Source organism: Montipora capricornis, chromosome 11 (assembly GCF_036669925.1).
Source record: "Montipora capricornis isolate CH-2021 chromosome 11, ASM3666992v2, whole genome shotgun sequence".
In the NCBI taxonomy this organism is placed as follows: Eukaryota; Metazoa; Cnidaria; class Anthozoa; order Scleractinia; family Acroporidae; genus Montipora; species Montipora capricornis.
The window spans coordinates 1297650-1322649 of NC_090893.1; the positions used below are offsets into that span (position 1 = coordinate 1297650).

The 25000-nt window shown below is 38.0% G+C and overlaps 2 protein-coding genes across 4 annotated transcripts in view; one reads left to right on the forward strand and one right to left on the reverse strand.

Moving 5' to 3' along the window:
• LOC138023613 (histone acetyltransferase KAT6A-like) overlaps window positions 1–5945 on the reverse strand; it is an 11441-nt gene extending 5496 nt beyond the window's left edge. For both annotated transcript variants that reach the window (XM_068870635.1, XM_068870633.1), the window contains exons 1-4: window positions 5342–5945; window positions 4057–4177; window positions 856–974; window positions 1–44 (exon numbers count right to left, since the gene is read on the reverse strand). The exon at window positions 1–44 is cut by the window's left edge and continues 38 nt beyond it. In XM_068870635.1, the coding sequence (XP_068726736.1) occupies window positions 1–44; window positions 856–974; window positions 4057–4177; window positions 5342–5809 (752 nt within the window). In that variant the 5' untranslated portion in view covers window positions 5810–5945. The remainder of the gene's footprint in view (window positions 45–855; window positions 975–4056; window positions 4178–5341) is intronic.
• A 72-nt stretch (window positions 5946–6017) lies between these two features.
• The window catches only part of LOC138023612 (terminal uridylyltransferase 4-like), a 33801-nt gene continuing 14818 nt past the window's right edge, over window positions 6018–25000 (forward strand). Inside the window, exons 1-19 of one of the 2 annotated variants that reach the window (XM_068870631.1) lie at window positions 6018–6191; window positions 6299–6495; window positions 8107–8211; window positions 9896–10012; window positions 10777–10957; window positions 12261–12349; window positions 14022–14073; window positions 14834–14903; window positions 15546–15582; window positions 15765–15854; window positions 15973–16092; window positions 16464–16552; window positions 16746–16855; window positions 17792–17842; window positions 19583–19657; window positions 21088–21499; window positions 22158–22336; window positions 23920–24006; window positions 24839–24939. In XM_068870631.1, coding sequence (XP_068726732.1) covers window positions 6358–6495; window positions 8107–8211; window positions 9896–10012; window positions 10777–10957; window positions 12261–12349; window positions 14022–14073; window positions 14834–14903; window positions 15546–15582; window positions 15765–15854; window positions 15973–16092; window positions 16464–16552; window positions 16746–16855; window positions 17792–17842; window positions 19583–19657; window positions 21088–21499; window positions 22158–22336; window positions 23920–24006; window positions 24839–24939 — 2103 coding nt within the window. In that variant the 5' untranslated portion in view covers window positions 6018–6191; window positions 6299–6357. Of the gene's footprint in view, window positions 6496–8106; window positions 8212–9895; window positions 10013–10776; window positions 10958–12260; window positions 12350–14021; window positions 14074–14833; window positions 14904–15545; window positions 15583–15764; window positions 15855–15972; window positions 16093–16463; window positions 16553–16745; window positions 16856–17791; window positions 17843–19582; window positions 19658–21087; window positions 21500–22157; window positions 22337–23919; window positions 24007–24838; window positions 24940–25000 lie in introns of both variants that reach the window. The other variant, XM_068870632.1, reaches the window with a different exon arrangement.

Below are 25000 nucleotides of genomic sequence, written 5' to 3' on the forward strand. Positions count from 1 at the left end.
ATGTGATAACCTTTGTCACAGGCGTCACAGAATAATAAACTACCCTGTTAGAGAACAAAATATCATCGAGATTCATTTAGGTCCAGAAAAGCAGAGTCTTCCCTCTGCCTTCACCTTAAATCCAACCACACATACAGTATGGGCTTCAGCACAGGGCTGAAGGGACCCCAAAGGCAGCAATTACTGTAAAAATAAAAAACCTTGAGCTACATGTACCGAGAAAGTCAAGCTGAGAAGGCTCAAATGACATGATTGATCGAAAGAGCCATAATTATAATCATATGATGGGAAGTCGCAGCCGTCCTCTTGTGCTCCGACTCCAGGTTGACACCTTCCTCCCCATAAAGGTGGTGGCACAGAATGCTGGCTCACGTGAGACTAGAAATTAAGCGTAGCCCACATATAACTCATTAAGGAGGCAGTGCTACCCGCTTATTAGGACGCTTGCCTTGAGATCTGGAGATCCCTGGTTAAAGACCCATTATGACCACTTGTCAAATTAAATCCTGCTACAAGTAGTCCTTGATTCAACTTCTCAGTTGCACTTGTAAATAGCCAGCTGGTTTGCATCCGGCCAGTTAGGATTCTTAACAGTTTTCGTTGATGTTCTGTTCTTTTTTTTTTCTGCTAATAGTGTTTTAATGGTCCTGTGGTTAATTAATTAAGTACAGTATTGTTTTGTATTATAATTTCAGTGTGACTGTCGCATGAGTTAGAATAGCTTGCCCGCAGAGCACTATTGTACCCATAAACATCTCACAATCATATCGTATCATGTTCTACTACAGACGTACTTGTAGGCAAAGGTACACTTACATGCAAATGACGATTATCAAATTTCAATGAAAAACTCACTGGATCTCCACTGTCATTGCAAATTATACAGGCTTTACAATCGATGCATTGCCATGCACTCGCATCTGACGTTATCCGATGCACCAACTCTGGAGAGTAATTCATGCAACTTGGGTGTGCTGTTGAAGAAAAGAACTTACAATAATTGACATTATGATAATAATATTGAAAACTGCCAAGACTTTAATTATTAATAATTAATTTTTAATTTCCAATAACATAATAATTGTTTTTTATTTGAAATTTCTCCACTTCTTCACTCCACCAGCACTTGGCTACAAAAGTTTGATGGGTAATCAAAATGTGACTTACATGTACTAGTATTGAAAAGGAAACACATTCGTGTAGGCTAATTTCAGATCAAATTACCCTTACGAAATTTCAATTACACTGAACGTATCACAAGATTAGTCTATAGTGCAAACAATCTAAGAAACACAGATGGCATGTACCTATAATTTCTTTATGCTACCATAAAAGCTGTCTTTTAGGCATTTTTCCTTAGGCTGTCAGTTCTTAAGCAATGTCTAAATATGATGAAATGGCATCATAAAAAGGGCGAAAGACAAACTGGACAGCAAAACCATGGTGGGATTAATAGACTTGCACACTGCATATAAAAGTCTTCCTGTTGATTGCATAATGAAACAGTTTTTGTGTAAAATTAATGAGTGCTGTCCTTTTAGTAGCCTTTTATAAATGTGAACGGCACAGAAATCAAGTGAGGCCTTAAGCCTGGTTTTCACTATTGACGCAAGCACAAGTGCAAAGATAAGGGCACTTATTTCACATTGAAAACAAGGTTGATACAAGCATTTATAAGCACAAATACAAGCACAAGTGCAAAGATCAAAAAGTTTCCTTTTCCTTGTGCTTATGCTTGCATTCGCTTGCGTTGTGTGAAAACGAAACACAGCATAAGCACAAGGAAATTTGCAACATCTGGCCAATTAAAGCACTCCTTCCAGATTCCCCGCATCTGAGAATTAAAAAATGGCAGATGCTGTGGTTGAATTTGATGCCTATGTTGATGTTCGATGTCACTAACAAAAGTTACTTATGCTTGTGGTTGCACTTGCGCAACCATGCAATCATGCAGGCCTTACACTACCGTGAATGTGATGAATGGCTGAAGAACCTTCGCTTAATCAGTGAAGGTTCTTCATCAATTCATCACATTCACAGTAGTGTAAAGCCTCACTTGATTTCCGTGCCAAAACAGCTTTTATTCTCAGTGATGGAGAGTAATATCCATTAATGTCTCTGTTCCTTATGTTTGTGTGCTAACTACTAAGTTTGATCAAACATTGACTCCAATTGGCGTTAATGGGGGAGCACTGCCTTGCGTTAGGTTAGCCTGTGTGACTTCTGGCGATTGTGTAACAAAGGAACCTAACTTATCTCCCTAGCACTCTGAGCTGAATGCAAAACAGCACAGTTAGGCGAAGAGTATCGGTTAGCAGGCGATATTCAAAAGGCAACGCAGCCAACAAGCTTGGGGGAAGTTGCTGCGCAGACTTAACCGCACCACACAGTAGTGTCCCGTATTTATTGACAGACAACAAGGCCCAATCTCGACTCCAAAGGGAGGGAGGGAAAAAAATCAAATCGTAACCACACTAATATGTAGAGAGCTAACTGCGCTGAACAACAGAACATAAGTGATCTCTAAATAGTTTTCATATGCTTTTATAGCTAGACAAATGTCTGCTGGCATAGCAGTTGGTTACACGTGCCAACTCTTAGCCGTGAATAGAGCTTTGAAAAAAGCGCCAATGCCGTGGATCGTACTAGCCTGCTAGAGACAACAAAGCTGCGAAGTTCGAAGCAAAAATACAATAAATCCTTAGTGTTTGCTGACCTTGGCAACTAGACGGCACAAACGCTACATTGAAAACAGAGCCGCCATGAAAGGGTTACAGATAGTATTGTCACGATCCATTAACTACATTTTACTTGCGTGACAATAAAATTGCCTTTAATGCCCCTGTGCCTGTTGAGAGAGGGGAACCTTGGAAGAATTTATCACAAGGAATTATTGTAGAGTGGATTTTAATTTGATTGTTAGCTACAGGTATATGCTTTTAAATTAATAAAAAAATTAATAATGCTTACAAATAATCCTGGTACTTTTGATCTAATAATGAAGATGCTGAAAGAAAACTTAACTTTATTCTTAGTTTTTTAACATTTTGAAGCAATAGGTTTAATACAAACACCATATTTGTAGAAAAGAACATGGAAATGAATGAAAACCCAACACCATAGAAAATACAAGTTAACAAGTTTAAATTATAACAATATTAACTGGAAATAATTTAACCACAATCAAGACATTCAAGCTGTGAATCATAATTATCATGCAGAGTCATGCCATTTTAAAAGCAGGAGAATATTGGGACAATTTAATATAGGCTTTGAAGCTATTAATGTATCTTAAATATGTAATAGGAATGTTTTCCAGCTTCAAAAACATGTCGATTAACAAGTACATGTACTGTATATTGATCAACATTTTGGCATTATTTTAGTCATCTTGTGAAGCAGTCAGACATTCTCAAATTTTGATAGGACAAAGTCCAATTCATGACAGGTACTTTTGATCCTTAATTGTGAGTGCCAGTCTTTGAAGAGATGGAGACAACTAACAATAATGGAAAAAATCTACAGTGAACTTTGTTGAGAAGAAAGATCATTGCAAAACAAGCATGGGTTCCCAAACTTTTTGGTAGACGGTCAGGTGTTCTCCTGAATAACCCTCTCGTACAGTCTCTCAAAATTCAATAAACATGAATGAGTGATGGGAAGATTGGAGAGCAATTGAGAAAGTGAAAACATTGCTCAGGGCACAGAGCAGCACCAGTCAAATTATAACTTTGGGATAAATTATTCCCAAAGACAATGACTTACCTTCAGTTGACGGAATTCAATGCAATGTACCAGGAGGGTATATCGTCCTGGAGAAGGACTGTTGTTTGTATAAACTGACAATTCAATGACCTGAGCGGAAGTGAACCTTCACAGTCAACTTGAAGGTAATTTCCACTTAGGCTTTGTCAATACATCATTCACAAACAACAGTCCTTCTTTCACACTCTACAATCAAACTCTGTTAAAGGATGTCATTTTTGGGTTCAAACCATTTTCAAACAACAACCTGTTGTATTTAATGATTATTATTAATAGTGCATTGGTATCAACCTTTGTTTCCACAGTCTCTGCATATCAGCAGATTTTCTGGTTCTCCACGCCTGTTTGCTGCTGCAGTCTGTAGGCAAAAGTCACAGACTTGCTCACACTCTGGAATTTCCCTCTCTGGACTCTAAAATCAATAACATTTTTTTTTTAAATGGAAAGTTGCTCCTATATGCTAGTTGATTTAGCTGGTAAGAGCAGTAGACCACTGCTGTTTCATTGGCAAGAGGCACAGTGAGTAATCATTGCTCTCCTACCTGGAGGAGACATTATTCCACACAAGATACATTTCCACCTCCACAGACTGCCCCAACTTTTCTTGAGGAGACCAAAGGGGCTCTGCTTGCAAGCAAGATACCTCACAGTCTCAGAGACAGTCTTTGGGAAATTCATGCAGTTATTTGTTGATAGCCCTAGAAATCTGGGTAGGGGTTGGGGAGGATGTATGAATGGGTATCTGTAATATACTGCTGGTGTTAGTGGCCCTGCAATGGACTAGGATGATCCCTCCAGGGGACGATTGGGGGGAGGGGGGGAGGGGGGTACATGTAGTAATGCTTGCATTTGCTTCATGCAACTGTGATAAGCTTTGGCTCTGAGTCCCTGTGGCATTTATGCAACTTACCTACTTACAGCAAATTATTTGCCTCACTGCAAGTAGCTTTCGTTAAATGGCTTCCTGGAGATACTTACAATAAGCAATGTACTTTATATTTATTTTACTTGTCAGAATAAAAGGAAAATGCTGATGAATTAGAACAATCACAAAAAAAAACCCCTTCAAAATTAAATTAAGAGCATAATTCAATTTCCTCACTTTTTCATTTCAATAACATGCTCATTCATTACATTAACCTTATTTGTGAGCTCAAGCATTTCCTTCTCACAATTGAGGATTAACAGATTTTATCGTTTGACAGTAAATAATTATTTTGCAGGCACACTTGAGCGTCAACTAGTGATACCATTACTAAATTCTCTAACTAATAATGCTTAATGTTCGAGGCGGAAATTCAAATCCACGTCAACAAATTATTCCATTTGTACACGCGGACTGAAAAGCCCACAAATTGTCGAGAGAAATTATAACTTGCGATAATAATAGCTCTCAATTAGACAAAACACGTATTCTATGATAAAGTGCTTTCAGGGATACTCAAAACTCTCCAAGTTAAGAGCTATTCATGGTAGGAAGGCGACATAGAGGCTGTAAAAGTTAAGTTGACTCGCGAATAACTGCAACTTGCGAAATGAGATGATGTTCCGTGATCTGTAACAGTCTAACACTTACCTCAGCTGACTCTAAAAGCCGATACATTCCGTCGCTCACGGACCAAATTCTGCCATTATCTAAGTCCTCCTTTAGAGCGATCTTGATTCTAGCCTTCAAATTATGATAATACGGATGCCTTGCGCTGATAAATTTCTCGATGTCCACAGCGCTTACGCCGTAACCACGATCAAGCGCTCGAATTGCTTCGCCCACCCATCGGGCTGCTCGCGACACCTTACTCGACCCAAGAACTCTATGCCAACCGGACGCGTTCCGATAGGAAATTGCCCCCTTGAATGATCTCTTTGTCACTATTCCACTGGCGATAAGCACTGATAAATCTTCCTCTGTGTCGCGTTGGTCAATTCCGTGACATTTGTGCATCGTCCGACAAATTCTCTCCAAGTCGGGCCGTGATTTCCGACTACGGAGTAAGTTAATGCATTCGAGAATCCAGTTCATATATTTCGGACGTTTCTCGGTCATGTTTGGTTCGGCAGAATTAGGCGCAGATAGAGCGAGTGGAATTTTCAAGCTAAAAAATTGTAGTGTAAGAAAGGTTTCGCGGAGCACTATCGGCGCTGAAGTCTAGTTTACATACTGCATAAATTTTTACGAACGAAAAAAACACAAACGAATCGGCATGATGCGCCCGTGCTTCTTCAGCGACATCCCTCCCGAACAATGCGTCGACAGAAACAGCAATGGCGGTCCACAGGGTGGATCAGACACCCCTGTCTGGAGAGAACTAATCAGTTTTTAGCTTAAAAATGACCGAATTACGCCTTCAGTAAGACTTTTCAAAACCAAATTACTAGATGACTCACTCCTAAAGCCCTAGCTGGTGGTATTCTATGCTGTAAAAATGGTGGTTATCGAAAAAGTACCAACATTATCCTGCTAACCATCAAACTTTCGCTTTCGATTCGTACATCTAGACATAACAGGTGTACATGTGTATGCATGCTTTGTCAGTATTGAATAACAGATCCATGGGTCGGATAGAAAGATTGGCGACGTAACATCGTTGTAAAATGAAGAATTCGGAAGTTTCTGAGCCCTCTTCGGAGAATTCAGATGATCTAAAGACCGAAAATTCTCGGGGAAATACAAGAGGAGACACTTCTCACACAAAGCGAACCAAGCAAGCGAGCAAGGAAAAAAGAAGGGAGGTATGTTTCCTGTAAGGTAGCCGCTTAATTTTTTTATGGAAAAATATTGAAATAGGCCATTTTACAATTGTTTGCTCAGCGACCTAGCCAATGAATGGCTCCGAGGCTGCCGGTGACCTTGCATTGATACAGACCTCACTGCTTTTATCATGTTAATTGTGTTGTTGTGATTCTAATTAGTCCGTATTATCATTACAAAAGGACGGAGGTTTGTATCAAAGCAGGGTCACCGGCAGCCTCGCTTCCATTCGTAGGCCAGGTAACTTTGCTACAACTGTAAAATGGTCTATTGGTGCAGTTTACAAAATTCTTGAGCTGCATGCCTTTCTCGAACTTATTAATAATTCATAAAGAAATGTATGGGTTTATCATCTGGGTCGATATGGTAAATACTGACCAGTGTACTGTCAAGAAATTTGGAAACTGATATTTTAGGCCTTTGCCCTTCATCAGTTCGCTCTGATGAAGAAGGAACGCTCAAAATGTCAGCTTTGTTTACGTAGATTGGTCAGTTTACCATATCAACCCAGTTGATGACCCCATCTCTGTGTTTCACTTCCCCACCAATGCAGCACCTCAATTTCTTCCTTAGAGGCAAAACCCTTTTAAGCATGTAACAATTAATCTAATCAACTACCAAATCAACTACTACACCACATGCATGTATTTGGATATCCAATGAAATAGTCATACCATGCTCTTGCATGGGTGCAGGGATGTCATAGTGGCGAAAGCACTGGCCTCCCACCAATGTGGCGTGGGTTTGATCCCAGACTCAGCGTCATATGTGGGTTGAGTTTGTTGGTTCTCTACTCTACACTGAGAGGTTTTTCTCCGGGTACTCTGGTTTTCCCCTCTCCTCAAAAACCAACATTTCGCATGATTTGTGTTAATTGTTAATTTCAGTTTACAGTGTCCCCAATTAGTGCTCCAGCGCTAGAACGACGAGACACTTAAATAAAGTTCCTTTCCTTTTCCTTTCCTATCCTTTCTTGGTAGAGTGGTATCTATCACTTTATCAGTGCTGGAAATAACAGTCGGTCATCGGACATTGTCCGACCAAATTTTGAAAATGTCCGGCCAATTTCACATTATGATCGGACATGATGACCGAACATCTCACCAGCACATCTTGAGTTATCTTGTACAAGGCGTTGTCAGTCAAAGTTTTATGTCTGGCCCAAGTTGTCAAATGTCCGACCAAAAGGAAGATTTGAAAGGACATATGTCCTGTGAATAAAGAAAAATTATTTCCAGCACTGCTTTATGAAAATATCCATAATGTAATTATGTACATAACAGTGCAATAATTACATGTAATTTAGTAGTATTTCATTGAGAAGTCCTTCCAACAATTTGTGCTTCGTTGATGTACCCTTGGAAACACTTTGAAGCAAGAGCATTACCTGTTTGTCAGGGAATAAGTACTCTGACTGATAAAGCACATCATCTTTTTTTTTAACGGAATTATAATATATTACGGTATGTTACACATTTGTGCATTCGTCATTGACCAATCAGAAATGTGATATTCTGTTGGATATATAATATTTATAATTATAATAATGATTTTTATATTATTGTTGAGTATCCTGGTTTTTGTTATTGAAGGTTCATAAGGCTGTAACAGATGACCAAACGTGTGAAGAGGAATATGCAAAAATTCTGAAGAATTTGGAGTCACAACACTTTGTGGTCTCTTCTGATAAGCTGGAGGTGTGTACATGTGAATAATTATTGCAATAAATAATGTTTTATAGTTATTAAGGAAATACATGTAAATAATTATTGAAAAATTATAAATTATATACATGTATCAGTTTTCTTTTGTATTGAATAACACATCTTATTTAATTTAATAGTTTTATGCAATAAGTACACATGGATACATATATTTTGAGAATTGGGAAGGAAAATTGCAAGAAAAAAGCTAAATCCAAATCGAGACTTTTCATTTCATAAGAATAAAGCTTTCCAAAACCAACTCTTTCCCACACAACAACAGAGCATCTTGTATTCAACTGTACATGTACCGGTACATTGTAATGACTTTGTCTGTATTTGTTTGTGGATAAAAGTCTTGAGAAGTGTGAAAAGTCTGTGAGAAGTGTTGTAGAGAGAGTGGTTATAACAGGCCTTCTGATAGGGTGCGATTAAAAAATGCAAATTGTGTGAAATTTGCAGGGCAGATTATGCGATTAGAAAGGCCAATTATGCGATAAATATAATTGTAAATTGTGCAATTTTTTTCAGAGCAATTTTAAGCTTGTTTTTCAAGGTTTCAGGATAAAAAAAACATGTTTTTACTGCCCTAAAGACATTTTGAACATAAGGGAACAATAATTATGAATCTTGATCGACATTATAGTTGGGACAAGTAAACAAAATGAGGTCTTCTGCACTAATGGAGCACCCGTTAAAAGTTGAAAGGACACAAGTACAGCTAACATGCCAAATGAATGATCAATAATTATTAATATTCCTGTATGCTAGGACTAGCTTGTTACACTTTGTTTTTGTGTGCAGTGTTATACATGTATTTATGAACAGATTTGCTAATCTGAACAAAGGGCATGTTTGTGTTACACCAATTGGCGACTAATTAAGAATGAGACTCGTACCAGGCCTCCCGCATGCAAAATAACGCCTTGAACTTCGAATATTTACAAAATTGAAGATAACAAAGGCTTGTTAGCCATTTTCCAAGGTAAATCATCTTTAAAATGGCGTATTTATGCAGGAACTCCTAAGAAACTTGTTGATTTATGTTTTATTTTATGAATTTTGTGCATTCTTTTGTGAATTTTGCGATTTTTCGTAAATTGTGCGATCGGATGGGATTCGAGGTCGATTGTGCGAAATTGCACCATCGCGTAATATCAGAAGGCCTGTTATAAGGAGTACAATGTAAACTTAAACTGGATCAAAAAATTTGAACTGGTTTTAAAAAATTTAAACTGCTGTAGTTTATAGATAAGACGCCTAAAAAATACTCTCAAGTGGCGTTAAGGGGATTCTGTGATACCAGTGCAATGCTCTTCCTTCTCATTTGAAGGCACTCAGTTGGAAGCAGGTCAATTTAATTTGTTGGGCTCATGTGTTCCAGTGAAAATCTTGGTGAAATAAATGTATATAGCTGTGAATTAGCTTCAGACACTGTCGCTAGTCATAAAAGTGCACTTCCACTAGAAACAGAGTATTGTATTTATCTACATGTGTACGTCTCATCTGTTAACCTGTAGAAGGACCACTGTATAGTATCCTGTTTAGAGAAGATTTGTCAACATTGATATAAAATTATTATTGTATACTATTGAAACTGGCTCATTCACAAGTGACATTACTTTTTTTATAATGAAATTATTGTTTTGTTCAACATTCAAATTTTACTTGTTGCTAGGATCCAAGCAAGAGTGAAGGAGCTCCATTTTACTGTGAGCTTTGTTCAATGAAGATAGAAAATGTGCAAGAGTGTCCAAATCATGTCATAACAAAAGCTCACAAGAAAGCAAAGAAGGTACAGATATCATGAGCACTGCAAGTGAATGAAAGCAAAAATTTGTGTGCTTTTTTGTTCATTTATTTTATTTTATGCAATATTTTCACAAAAATCATAAAATGTTGCACAGCCATAAATTTGTCTGAGCAAATTAACAAAATGTTGCACAGCCATAAATTTGTCTGAGCAAATTAACAAGTTACTGGGTCACATTAATTTTGCTTTTCATGCACTGCAAAACTCACTATATCAGAACCAGCAGTGATTTGGCCTATCACTGATTGACCTGAATGCAAAGTTGTGAGGCAAGAAGGCAGCTAGAACTATTCGACATGTATTATCCCTTAAAATAGCAATAAAATAGACCTCAAGATAATTAAAATAGGATTAAAATAGGTATGATAGCAATAAAATAGGTATAAAATACAAATAAAATGGAGAAGTTTTTGTAAGGGATGTTTAATGGTATTTTATAAGTATCAATAGAGATCTAGCTGTATAGTCTTGAATGTGTTCTATGCATGCAAATACTGTAGGTATATGTACACTGTAATGAAAGAACTTGCCAGAAAAAAGGTTTTAATCAATGGTATTTGCAGCTACATTGTACATATAACCTTTTGAAAAATTTTGAGATCAGGTACATGTTCATTAATTTTTTTGTACACTCAAAGGTTGAAAATGATGTTAACATGCATTTTGAAGTTGACTGTAACACTGTCCATGTTGGATTCCCATTAAAATACATTCATGAAGATTCTGTTTTTTTTTTACTTTCATAGGCTAAGGGAGAGTATCTGACCCTTTGTCGTGTGAAATCACCCTCACAATCTCAAATATCAGCTCTGAATAGGCTTCTTGAAGCAGTGTTCCATGAGCATGGATTATGTCCAGTAAAGGGATTACCCATACGGCAAGAGGTTGCAAAGGATGTTAGCAAGACAATTCACGTTTTGCATCCTGGTACAGTACATGTAACTAATTTTTTTGTTGATGCAAGTTGTTCAATATGAACACGAGAGCATCTCCATGTTCTTGAGTTTACTCCAAAGAAAAAAATTGTGATTTCCAATTTTATTTTTGGATTTGACAAATTTTTTGTGATTGTCGCTTATCTGCTTCCGTAATATAACAAGCAACGTAATAACCTTGACCACTCGGTCGTTTCTGCAAAATCTTAAACCTCGGCCTAGCTGTATTGACCTTGCTCTCACCCGGTCAATACGGCAAGGCCTTAGTTTGAAATTTTGCTGTAACAACCTCACTCTTGGTTATTAACTAAAGTAGTTATTAGTAACTTTCATGTAGAGATAATGTGCAGGTTACAGAGGAACCAATGGGTGCTTTGTAGATTGCTCTCGTCAAAGGGTCAAAATGCATCAGCTTGTTTTTTGCTTTGGATGACTGTAATTCAACGTTACTGGTATTCCTCAGAAACGTTTACAAGTTTCCCAGCTGCAAGTTATAATGCATTTGCATTTGCATTTGCCAGTGTTTAGCAAGGTTATGGTGTTGTTGCATCTAAAATTGAAAGTGCTGTGGAATATATACAGTGTAAATATTAAAGTACAGTACATTATGTATTAATGTGAGTCCGTGTATTTGAATTGCACCAGAACCATACCTTCAAGCTCAATGAACGCATTTAGGACAGTAGCGGATTAAGAAGATCTGAAAAAAATATGTTACATTTAAGCCTGAAATTTTCAGGCCTGCCTCTTGAAACCCTTAAAGTTTGCATTTACCATGACTGTCTACATGTACATGTATCTTGAAAATTTGATTTACCAGTCATGTTTTCGTCTGACAATCTGATCGTTCGTACTCGGTGTATACATACTTACATGTAGTAGTTAGGTATACCGATGGTGTGGAGATTTCCTTCAAGGACGTCATGAATGCCATTGAATTTTGTTTAAGTCTGGAGCTACAATGTATTTTTTTCTCCTGAATGTACAAACCTATTGAAGATCCTAAAAAACAAGAAAAGACTCTGGGCTAACTTTGGAAAATGGAGATTCTTACTTTATTTTAGTTCAACATTCACGGTGAATGCTCATTGACTGTTTCTGTTACTGTACATGCACAACTCTTATAAACAAAGTCAAAGTGAATGAATTAAGCTGGCGTAAATCAGGAGGGCTACGTATAAGCCCCCTTATTAATAGAACATATTGTAGTGACATGTATCTTTGTTTCCCTTAATCAGTTTGTCAAGGAAGACTGTACGTACAGTTTCTAAAAATGTTTTTCTTGTTCTTCACAGAATGTGCTGTTTCTGTTTTTGGGTCTTCACTTACTGGTTTTGGGTTGAAAGACAGTGACATTAATCTTGATCTTGTTATACCTGATCAGGTACTACATGTACACCTATTGCAGTGTTTCAGCCACATAATTTAAATTGAGGGCCAGTTAGACCCCTGGAGACCTTTTCTAGGGGCCAGATTTTTTAGGAAAGGGGCCAAGAAATTAAAAGCTGCAAAAGGAGTACCAGCATCAGGGTACCAGGGAAAATAAAGCAGTTTATTTGGTAACTTTAATCTAAGTCATGCCCATTGCTTCTTCAGTACTGTCATTGTCTTTTGTTTTCTCTTCCTCTGTTTCACTGTCCACTGTTACTTTGCTTGTTGAAAAAACACTTGCGATGGACCTTGGTGTTGCAGAAAAATAATCGTCTTTTCCAAGATGCCATCATGAATAAAACTATGCATTCATGAGCACTTTCAGTGATACAGCACTAAGTTGAGGCTATATAGTGTCCAGGCTACTAACCTTGCAGTTGCGATGCTCATTATTCAGACAACTGAATGATAGAATGTGTATTGTCCAGCTGCAGTTAGGGGGATTATCACTTTTCCCTTACATCTGAATACACCTTATTCCAAAATGACCGCCATTTAAATATTCATTTGTTTTTCTTCAAATAAGCCCTTGATGCCTCGTTCTTAAGCTTAAAATTCAAAAGAATATTTTATCTTGAATGAGGCAACAAGGGCCAATTTGTATCCGCATAAATCAGTGGCCATTTTGGAATAAGGTGTATGTGCACTTCAAACATATCTATAGATGAGCCCAACAAATTGACCTGATCCCATCTGCGTGGTTTAATAGCCCAGCTGGTAGAGCATTGCGCCAGCAAGGCAGAAGTCATGGCTTTGAATCGGGACTGTTGTAGCCACCGGGTGTTACAAAAACTTGAAGACCCTCGAAAACTTAAAGACCTTAAAGCTAGCCCTCGGGGTCTAAGACTGGGTCTTAGAAAAACTAAGAAAACTATGAAAGAAACCTGGGGAAAGTTACCGCTAGTCAGAGATTTGGGCTGGATGTTGTTTCTATCTACAGCAGCCGTTTATTGTTTGCATGACGTATTGCTAAATTGTGGACTTGTTTTGATACTGGAAGTAGAATAACAAGTGTTTACTGACAAAGCAATTCGTGTATCATTGTTTTTTAATTAGTGGTTACGACCAAAGGGTTAACCCTTTCACTCCCAAGAGTGACACTTATAGATTTTACTCTGTCTAATGCCACACGAGTTTACTCATCAATGGGGAACCCCACAGGAGTGAAAGGGTTAACAGACTGAGTTTCTCGTTATTTGAAAGACCCTATCTTTAGTTTCCGTGCCAATAAGTAACCATCAACGAATGTCACTGTTTTTATTTCTGTCACACAACATTGAAGGGTGTCATGGCATTGTGTATATTTCAAATGGCAACAACATCCAGCGCTCAAATCTCCGCCTAGCGGTAAGTTTTCCTGGGTTTCTTTCCACTGTTTGAAAGGGGTTTTAGTTTTCTTAGTACAAAAACTGAGACCCCGGGGTCTTAGGTCTTAGGTCTTGAGTTTTAGTTTTCGAGGGTCTTAGTTTTTGTAACACCCTGGAGCCACCAGAGTTATTCAGGTGTCTATAATTGGATGCAATTTCTTAAATTGCAAGGATCACTTCTCCCGTACAAATATTATTAATGATAATGATAATTGTAAATTAACTATAATTATAACTGTCCTTTCAAATCTTTGACAGGGTAATGTGCCCCATATTCTATTGTCAATTTTGGATTTGCTCCAGAAAAATGGTAATTATAGTATGAAATATTCATGTACTGTATTAATTGAGATGAGCCGTAATCAAATTTGCATACATGGTTTCTTGCAATAACAGTTTGTTTTGTCACTTAAAATTTTTTCATGAAGTGTTTCTAAGTTTGTGAACAGAATTGATATATGAAAGTTTGCTCCAAATTTTCCTTTGATTGTTTTCTTTATTATTTATATATTTCACGATTTGTACCTACAATTAATATGCAGGTGTTAGAACAAAAGGGCATAGCATCCCCTACAAGGTTCAACCACCTTACCCAACCCCATAACGTTAATATAAAATACATGTATAATATTATATTACAATCTTAAAAGAACGAGTGTTGTCCCCATTAAAAACGTTAATTGTACAAATTCCAAAAGAATAACAATTTAAGCTTGCGCTTGAAGGATCCCAAGGAATTTTCTAATTATATCTTGCATAGTATCGTCAGTATATACTATTCCACAAGATAGTAATAGACCTTTTCGGCTTGTACATTTTGTTTTCCCAATACAGATCATGTGATAATACTCAGGAGGTTTGGTCTTTTGTTTTGTTCACTAAAATGAGGGCATGCAAGCATGAATATGCCTGCATGCACTCTTTTTAATGAACAAAACAAAGGACCAAGCCTCCTGAGTATTATCACATGATCTGTATTGGGAAAACAAAATGTACAAGCCGAAAAGGTCTATTCTGTTAAAGAAATAATCACGAAAATGTTTGGTGCGAGTTCTAGTTCTATTCTTCAGAGAGTTACTCGGATGTGAAAAGTGACTTTGATGCCAAAGTGCCTCGGATATTATTCAAACATGTTTCCAGGTTTGTGATCTGTTAAAATAATAATTATTGTTATTCAAAATACAATAATATTGTACCAGTTCCTTGGGTTTTCAGTTGTTAACTGATTAATATTTTTATTAGAGCGGTTTTCAATTGAGTGTTGAAAGTAATTAGTGAATTGCTTTGGTTTATGATTACATGTACTTCACTCAGTAATTGGTTTAAAGTTCTCACGCCACTTTTGCAACCAATCAGAAGTGAAACCAAAACCAATCTTGGCTCACGTGTGCACATTTTCCAGCGCTTTGTGTCGGCTTTGTGTAGGTAATTACTTTGAGTTTTGATTGGTTTACTGGATTGTCTTTGTCCTTTTTGATTGGCCAGAGTAATTACTTTGATTTGGGTTTTACAACACTCGATTGAAACTCGCTCTATTGGTCAAATGTTGTTGTTCTCCTCTTAGCCATTGTCTCAGCTGCAGTTTAGGCATTGCACACAACATGCACCATTCACATTATAGGTATTAGTTTATTATTAAGTATTATTGTTGTTGTTGTTGTTGTTGTTGTCAGTACTGTTATTACTATCCTATTCATCCCTTAAGCAGCCCCCATTGATGAGTAAAATCTGTAAGTCTCTCAGGGCTCAATGGGTTAATTAATTAATTTTATTGTTTTTTAGTGGACTGGATTGTGAGCTAAGCCCTGGGAATTTTACGGTAAGTACTGTATCTTGAGCCCAAAACTTGAAACAGTATGGTTGATTGTGTGAAATACTGGGTTAGCAATGAGGTGGACAATATTACATGTATTTTTCCCTCAAAATTAGTAAACTTACATAACTCATTATAATTATTATACTCCTGATTTGACTATATACATTGTATCTTTTTGCATGTAGGCTTCCAAAACCAGTCAATTGTTAAAGACGTACTATGAACTTGATCCACGAGTAAGACTTCTGGCTGTTGGTCTTCGATATTGGGCAAGGGTATGTCTACCGATTTGTTCCATGGAGCTGTGAAACCTAAGTCCACATTTTGTTTAGTTTTTTAATCATAGAAATGGCTGTCATACACCCATTATGAACGTGTTATTCTTCATTGTAGGTTTGCAGCATTGATTGCCAGTCTGATGGAGGGTTACCTGGATACTCATTAGCTTTGATGGTCATACAATTCTTACAAGAGATAAAGCCTCCAGTTTTACCAAGATGGATACCATCCGAGGTACATGTACAAAATGTACAGCTGTACATGGCACAACAATTTTAATGCCTTGAAGACTTGCCTTCTTTGTCATGCTGGGCTGCACACAACTTCACGTATGTTGTTATGGGAAATGCTTTAAAGTGGTCTTTACAGGATCTTTTATTTAATTTTCTTTACTTTTTGATTTTGATTTTCTTAGGACGAATTTTTCCTTCTTTGGTGTGACTAATTGACGCAAATAATCATTTTAATTTTTTTCCACGTTTTCAATGTTATAGTCATCTCAAATTAAAGAATTTTGAAGATTTGCAGTTCAATTTGCCAGCAAGCAACATAATTTCTGGTATACGTTCCTTTCAAAGTTAATCATAGGGATTTAATTTTGCTAGATCATTGACGACAACAGTGAAAAAGTGCCCCAAGACTTTGTTAGCAGCAATAAAGATGTAACTGGGAACTTATGGTTTCAACTGTTTAGGTGAGGTAACTAACAGAATCAATTATTGATGGGTGCATTGGGTTTTTCAGTTTTCACCATTATAACATGTTCAGTGTACGTATTTGATTGACATAAACAATAATGAAGTGAAGTTGGCAAATTGACATTTGGGGGTCTTAGTCAGCTTCAAGCAACCTGTCTCTGATAACAGAATATTTTTGATGTGTTTTAGGTTCTACTGCATTGACTTTGACATTCCGACTCTGGTTATATCGATCAAGGAACCAGTTCCTGTTAAACGAAAAGACAGGAATTGGGGACAGAGGAGAATAGCGGTTGAAGGTGAGTGATTGAAGATGACAGCTTGCCGCATTTTCTGCATCCCTTAATTGTTAATTTGCGTGACTTCTTACTTTAGAATTAAAACTGTTTTCCTGTAATCTCTGCAATGCCATCATCATTAGCTTGTAGCAGCTGTTATTGTTGTGCAACTGGTGAGCTTCTTGGAGTCAAATTAGCTACATGTACATGTACATGTAGCTAAATGAATGAATAAGAGTAAGGGTTAGTATACATTGTACGTGTACACACCGACTTGAGGGATTTGCCAGCAAGTAAATGCACCGGCTGGTTGGAGACGGCCTGAGAAATTCAAAATTGATAATGTGTACATTTCTATTGCATGCCTTATGGCGAATGAGAAATATTATTATTATACATTGGTGTCACCAGCTCGATTTTGATTGGCTATAAGCACGCAGCTAATTCTTGCTTGCTCTGTTTCTCTTACGTCATACCTACAAACAATAGATTTTATATATGTAGAATTGACGTCATACCTACAGACAATAGTTTTATGCATGCAGAAGTGACGTCACCTGACACACTAACCAGCAGTTTGATCAGTTTTGTCATGGCGGAGCTCAGCTCAGGAATATGCATAATAAAACAATTATTGAATTCGGTTTTCACATGTTAGCGATAATTATCAAGGCCTCAGTTTGTGTTATCCGCCTCAGCCTTCGGCTTCAGCAGATAACACAAACTTTGGCCTTGATAATTATCGCTAACATGCTCAACCTCATCCAATAATTGTTAATTATTTTGGCATTCATTCTATGGCCATTATGTGTTGGTACATCACCAACCAGAACTCCCTGACCCCTTTTAGCCCATTGTGTCTTAGGAGTGAGACTTCATAGATTTGACTCTAACTCGTGCTGGACGATTATTTTACTTTACTAATGACTCCATGAGGTCAACCCTCTTATTCCACAGATCCGTTCTCTACAAAGCGAAATGTTGCTTCTTCGTTGAGTAGCGACAAAGGTAAGGCTACCAATTTTCTTTTTGTCATACAAAGCATATATAGTACATACATGGTTTCCTCGTTAATTACACAAAAATGCTTTTCTTAAGGTTTCAACGTCTCAGAACGACATTTCAATCCTCAAAATGAACAGGTCTTTTGTTCTTCCTGGCATCTTTCTCCAAGGCTAACACAGAAATGTGTTTATCAACTACAATCTGGGACAAAACTCTTGGGAAGAATTCCAGCTTAAACATCATTTGACATGAACATCACAAAGTACAGTATATTGGTCCTGTCCCCCATACCAATGTTGATAACGTATTGAAAAATACTGTGCAACCCTTTGGCCGTTTCTTTAAAACAACATTGGAATAATAGGGGGAAGGGGGAAAGTAGGGGGAATTTATAAAGCATTATTACACAGAAAAATGGACGTAATTCTCTTCAACAAAGGCTTAAAATGAATAACCTGGCTGCCGTCATAGTTAATAGAGGGGAACGGTTATGAAACCCCACAAATGTCTTTGTTGTAGGTTTTTGTTCTCTTTTTTTGGCCTTGACCGTGCACAAAATACAATAGTTGTTCACTCCGTATTGAGGTACTATCCAATAGAAACGTGTTGGTTACGTAATTCATGCATAGTGTATGAGCGCAAAACAAAAGATGGTGCACGGTCGTGGACTTTCCAACCTAAATTTTGGCATCTTTGTTTGCTCCTTTGATATTTGCCGAGCTTCCAGACCATTCCCCTCTATTAACTATGCTGCCGTTCCCTTCCGGGAATCACTCCGGAAACCCACCAGGAGACCAAGACAAACACATTGTGAACACTATATCCCACTCTCAGCTCGTACCAATTTGTGTGAATACAGTTTCCTACTACAAACAGTGGCTAAATGAAACAGTTTACCTCAATCTATTATCGACTTATCTGCTAGCCCAGGAGCCTTTCAAGACTCCTTAGCATCGTATTATTTTTAGTAATTCTAAACCGTTAGACCGCTGTCACTGTGCAATATATCTTTGTGGGGTAGCGCAATAAAAGTGAATTGAAGTGAAGTGACAATTTAGGGCGTCACATTTTCCCAACGAGTTTGTCCAAAATTGTAGGTTGATGGTGAATTGACCACCGTATGAAATAAATGAAATGAAATAAATTTGAAACCCTTCGTCAAAGCTCGCTCGTTTCACTTGCTCACCAATGCAGCACCACAGCTTCTTAAAAAAAAAGCCTTTTCTCCAGGGCTCGTGTGCTATGACTATTGCCATTCAGAGAACAGACCTGCTAACTATATTTGCTAAGTTAACCTTTTACAAACGGAATTAACTGAAGAGAGTGTTCTGTTTAAAAATATAAGTGCTACACGGCCAATGTTTGTATAAACGTAACGTTTCCTTTTACAAGCGGGTTTGAATACAGCTTCAGGTCCGGGTTGTTCAAAGCATGGTTAGCGCTAACCAACGCTAAATACCTTGGAAACCTATATGCTTTGGTACCTCCTAACCAATGGTTAGTGCTAACCAGGCTTCCAGCAACCAGCCGCAGGTTATCAAGGGGTGGTCTTAAAATTTGAGGCTAAAATACTGTGACGTGAAAAGAAACGTAGAAGTAAAGCTACGACAATTCAAGTCAGCCTGAATTCAGTTTTATTGGTGAGCAGTTGTGTTGATATTTTGGAGGAGTGGTGTACTTTTAGGGTTCGTAAGTCAAGAATAGTGTTTGCTTATGACATCAATATCATATCTTTATTTTCAGTGTGGGACTATTTCTTCACTTGCTGGAAAAACAGTTTTTTTTATTGGGCTTCGCTGCCTAGCAATTCACCAACGAGTAAGTCTTTCAGACCTAGCTCTTTCATAATGGCAGCCTTTCTAGCCTCACTACGACGAGCAAATTTCAAAAGAATAATTTGGTTCAAAATGAGGGCAGTAGTTTATAATTGACAAAAGAATGTTAAAGATGGTCGCCTTTCTTGAAAGTGGTCTATTTTTAAAACTTGCAACTTAAAAACAGTAAGATTTCCATAAAGCAATATTTATTAACTTGTTCTACATTACATTACATTACATTACATTATAATCAAAGGTATCCTGTGGTAAGCTCGTGGAATAAGTAAGATACTGCGTCAGGGAGGCGATATAGCGAATTATTCAGTCTATAGAGTGGTTACAAATGCAGTGTAATACATTTTTCTGTTTTACGAATGCATGAATGCGCCTGCCGCCTTAACGACCATTTAACGAATGCATGAATGCGCCTGCCGCCTTAACCCTTTAAGCCCCGAGGGGTTCCCCATTGACGAGTAAAATCGTCTGGCGTTAGACAGAGTAAAATCTATAAGTGCCATTTGGCACTATCGGGGCTGAAAGGGTTAAACGGGGACATAGTTTTTTCACGCTGTTAGCTTAACCCTTTAACCCTGATTCGCCAACCATCCCGATAGCTGTCCACGAGCTGAAAATGAAGGATAAATAAACTTTCAACATTATTAAAAGCTATTGCCTAATAGCAATTTTCCTAGGCACTTTTTGTTATCTTGAATAATGTTCCTCTTAGTTTTGAGTGTGTGGATGAAATCCTCAGTTGGCTCTCCTTTCAAAAGCTTTCGCCTCACATCAGGGATATATTGAAGAATTAATAAAAGAATGCCGATGAGCGGTACATTCATGCTGCGTACCTGGCCGCGGTTGTTCAATACCTCTTACTAACCGAGTTCGAGGTCCGTACTGTAAGTTACGGACCGAGTTTTTCGCGCTTGGGCCATAAATCAACGGGAAAAAACGAGGATCCGTAACTTGCAGTACGGACCGAGAAAACGAGGTTAGTAAGATATTTATTATATCTCGGAGGTTAACCGGCGCGCGGGCAAGGAAACTAGTCAAAGTGAAGCGGGAGGTTCAACTGCCACAAAGAATGCCGTGCCAAAATCCCAAAAACTAAATCTTCTTGGCTGTTAAGTTTGAAATAGTTGCTTGCAAGATTCAAACAGTTTTCAGTACAAGTTTATGCAACAGAAATGACATGAAAAACTCGCTAGATGATGTTTTGTCGAAATTTTAAATTTAGCGGGCTGTACAGCGGGCCGTACTGTAGAATACGGCCCGCTAATTTGGCCAATTACAGCGCGCGTACTATCTGAGAGATAAAAAGGTGGATATAACGCTATCCACCGGATAAACCACTATCCAGCGAATAAACACTAACAAAACCAACAACAGAGGCTAGAAGTCTATCCTAACTGTAATATTATGTTTCTTCAGAGTCACTCTCAGAAGTTCCGAGTGTTGAGGCAAACACCTTTACAAAGAATAAAACAAACAATAAAGAATTGAAGGTTAACAACAGGGAGCGAGAACTTGAAAACCGTGAAGATGGAATTTTCGAAATGGATGACTTGGATAACACAACTAAGCAAGTACATGTAGAATCAATGGAGATATGTGATGTTGATTCCGCCCAGAAAGAGATTTCGTCTCAAGAGCAAGGCAAGAAAAACTTTGATCAGAATGACACTGGAGAGGATATTGAAATAACGTTGAGTGAATCGGAGAGCGAGAAACAACCAGGCATACTGGGAGACGCGGGTGGAGCTTTTGATTTGAGAGAAAAGAATAGCCTTGTCAGATATAAGGACAGAACAAACATCACTGCAGAGCAGGAGGTTGAGTACAGGTAAGTGCACGAGAAAGGAAATAATTACCAGTTTCAGGGTTTGAACACAGAACTGCATGATCAAGAATGAGTCAAACAGCTAAAGCTCAAGTGCAAGACCGATGAAGCAAGCTAGGGGAAAACACGAACCTGTTTTCTGAAGTTGCAAACTTGTGATTGAGGCCCGGGAAAACAGCTTCAAAACCGTTTGCCGTTTGCACAAAGCGGTCTCTCAATGACGTATCCATGTTCGTATCCATAGTAACAACCGTGACTGTAACCTGGGATTGAATAACCAGGCCTCTCGTGAAGCTTTGTTCAATCAAATGTTGATGATGTGTACCAACCACCCACCCCCCCTCCCCCATTTCAACCGTGTTGAATCGAAGTTGAATTGAATGTTGAAGATGTGTTCAAACCGTTTGCCCCCCACCCCCCACCCCAAGCCTATAAAAGGGCAGGATTTGGTAGAAAAAGGAAAAAATGGCTGCAATGCGTCTCGAACAGGTGCAAAGATTCATTTTAGCGAAAAAAATATTTTGGGGTTAGGAGCACTTTAAGGCATACTAGCGTGAAATGGTACAACTGCCGAATTCAAACCGGTAACAATTTTTTTTCAGTATCGTTATACCCCTGTAACGTATTGTTTTTCTCCGACATGGTGACAACCTGTAAACAGGTTTGATGCACAGGTTTTCAGGGGAAACAGTCGCCCGATAAAGACTTGCTGCTATTGTAAAGAGGATGGACATGTCAAAGAAAATTGCCCAGATCTGAGGAAACCATCTCTGAAAAAACTACCTCCAATGACAGCAGGGTTTGGTGACTTGTTGGATTACGTTTGTAAGACGTGCAGAGGTGAATAATTATGTGGTGTTGCAACTTTTCTGTAAAAAAGTTGAATGTCAGGCTGGTGTAAACACTACCCTTTCGCCATTAAGTAGCTTAATTAGGAATATGTGCCTTGAGATCTACGACGGCAACAAACGTGAAGTGTCGAAATGGTGTAAACACTACCCTTTCGCCATTAAGTAGCTTAAATAATAATTGGGAACAGGGGCCTTAAAGATATACGACGGCAACAAAAGTGTATTGTAGAAATGGTGTAAACACTACCCTTTCGCCATTAAGTAGCTTAATTAGGAATATGTGCCTTAAGGGCCCACGGACGGATTTTTCGAGCGTTGCTAGGGAAGTGAAATGTTACTTCCGGTGACTGACGTCATCATATAGTGAGCTGACCAGAAAACCCACCCACAAGCAAAAATCACCGCACGAACTGTTGTTTCCATCCAAGATTTTTCCTCGCCCTTTCTCGCGCTCGTTCTCAGATCAACTGCGCATGCGTAAACGAACTGACTTCCGGTTTGAGAAAAAACCTAAATTTCCGGCGGTCTTTAAATTGAATTAATGTTTTTTTCATATGGCACGTTTCACCTCCAAATACAGAATATAGGTAAGCCTTGATTTTTTCAAATCATCTTTTTTGAAAATTTTATGGATATTTCAGTATCGCTTATCTCTCTAAAAAGAACATTTTTCAAAATAAAAAGAAAACCATGCTTGACTGGATGCAAAAACGAATACAAATTATGAAACCACTGATTAAATACCCAAATTGTGTAGCACTTGGACAAATTTAGAGTTTTCTTTTATTTAGGGTCATTGGTTTACAAAAGTTAGAAACTGACCAAAATAATGCCAAATTCTCTCAAATTAGTTAACTATTACATCCTTAGCAACGCACCCCAAAAAATACGTCAGTAGGCCCTTAAGATCTGCGACGGCAACTTCAACGAGAAACCCACTGAAAAAATAGCATTTTATGAACAAAGCGCTGGCTCTGCTTGTGCATTTTAAAGTTTTGTACCTGATGAATTTCCTTATGCGGCTAATATTTCGAAGGTGATAGAAACCTGCCTTACACGTGGCTGTGACATGATGTTCTATAGACATAGATGTATCGTAAAGAACTCCGATATTTCTATTTGGTGATGACTTGCAAATCGCCTCATCACAGACTGCAATTGAGGTCAGGGGCGGAAGTAGGCGATGACGGCCATTCAGGACAATTAGGTCTGTTTTGTCCCTATTCATTTTGAGCATGCTGACTGTTATTCAAGCATCAATGTCTCGCACACAGTCTTCTATCACTGACTTTGCCAATGTTAAGTGTTAAGTGTGTGACTCAATTATCTTTTGTATCAATAATATTGTAATCGACAAGGCGATACGGTTAACCGTGGTAAATTGATGAAGAAATGTACATTTGTAGGTTTGGTGTTTACTTGGGAATAGAAGTTTTTCCAATTTTTTTGAAGAGATTATTATACACCATCTTCCACACTTCCACGCTTAACTTGCAAGAGTGCCCCATTTCAACAATTTCAGTCACTCCAGCCTTGAGCATATAAAAGTTTTATCTTCAATTTGCTTTTCAGCTGATTTTGAATTTGACAAAGCAGAAGTGGCGTACAGAGAGAGGGTTTTAAAGAATTTGGAAGGCTATATTCACGAAATATTTCCAGGTTTGTATCCTGGCCACCGTTGTGATAAATTTTGATGTTTGAATGTAAAAACGTAATGAATAAATAGCGTGCATAACAGGCGATTGCCCTCACTCGGTTAAGAATCGCCAAAAATAGCGCCTGTTATGCAGCCTATGAACAGATGGCCAAAAATACAACGAAGCTTGTTTTCGTTCTAAGTTCAATATCAAAGATATTGCTGAGGTCATTTATCGTTATTAGTATGCCAAGGAGAGCCTTCTAACTGCAAAAAGAAAGAGTTGGTTAGGGTCATCGGTTGGTACATGTGAATACCGAGCGAATGTTTGTAAAGACAGATATTTTGATACTTTATGTTTTCCTGAGGCTTAGCAATCTATGCAGTGCTGGTTCATTTGTCGCAACACTGTTTTATATTGTGGCTCCTCCTTCGATTAACATGTCCGTGTATCGAATATATGAACTTGTTCGCACACCTGAGCACTCAGTCCATGTTTGAAGTTTGATTGGTTCTCATTCTGGGTTAAGTCCTCTTAAAATCCACGAGTTGTCATAGACTCAAAGTGAACATCGAATATAAGTTGGAGATTTGTATGTAGTGTTTACTTACAAACTTAAGGTGTAGTACATGTAAACAAAGCTATGATACCCCACTGATGCGAACACTGCAAACCACTTACTTGACCTATGTAAAATTATTCAGTCTTCATATCCAACTGCTGGAATTGCAAATATAGTATTATATATAAAGAAAGTGCATTTCTCTTTGCAAGATCAATGTGTCAGTTGGACTGAGCCACCGCTGACGAAGGGAGGTTTTCACTCCATTATTGCTTGTGCTGTCTTTTTCTAGATGCAAGACTGTCCCTGTTTGGTTCATCCAAGAATGGCTTTGGGTTTCGAAACAGTGATATTGACATCTGCATGACATTGGAGAATCACGTGAGAGAAGAGGTGAATTCCTTTCTTTTTTTTTTTTTAACTCATTGGCATCCATCCTTTAAACCCAAAATTA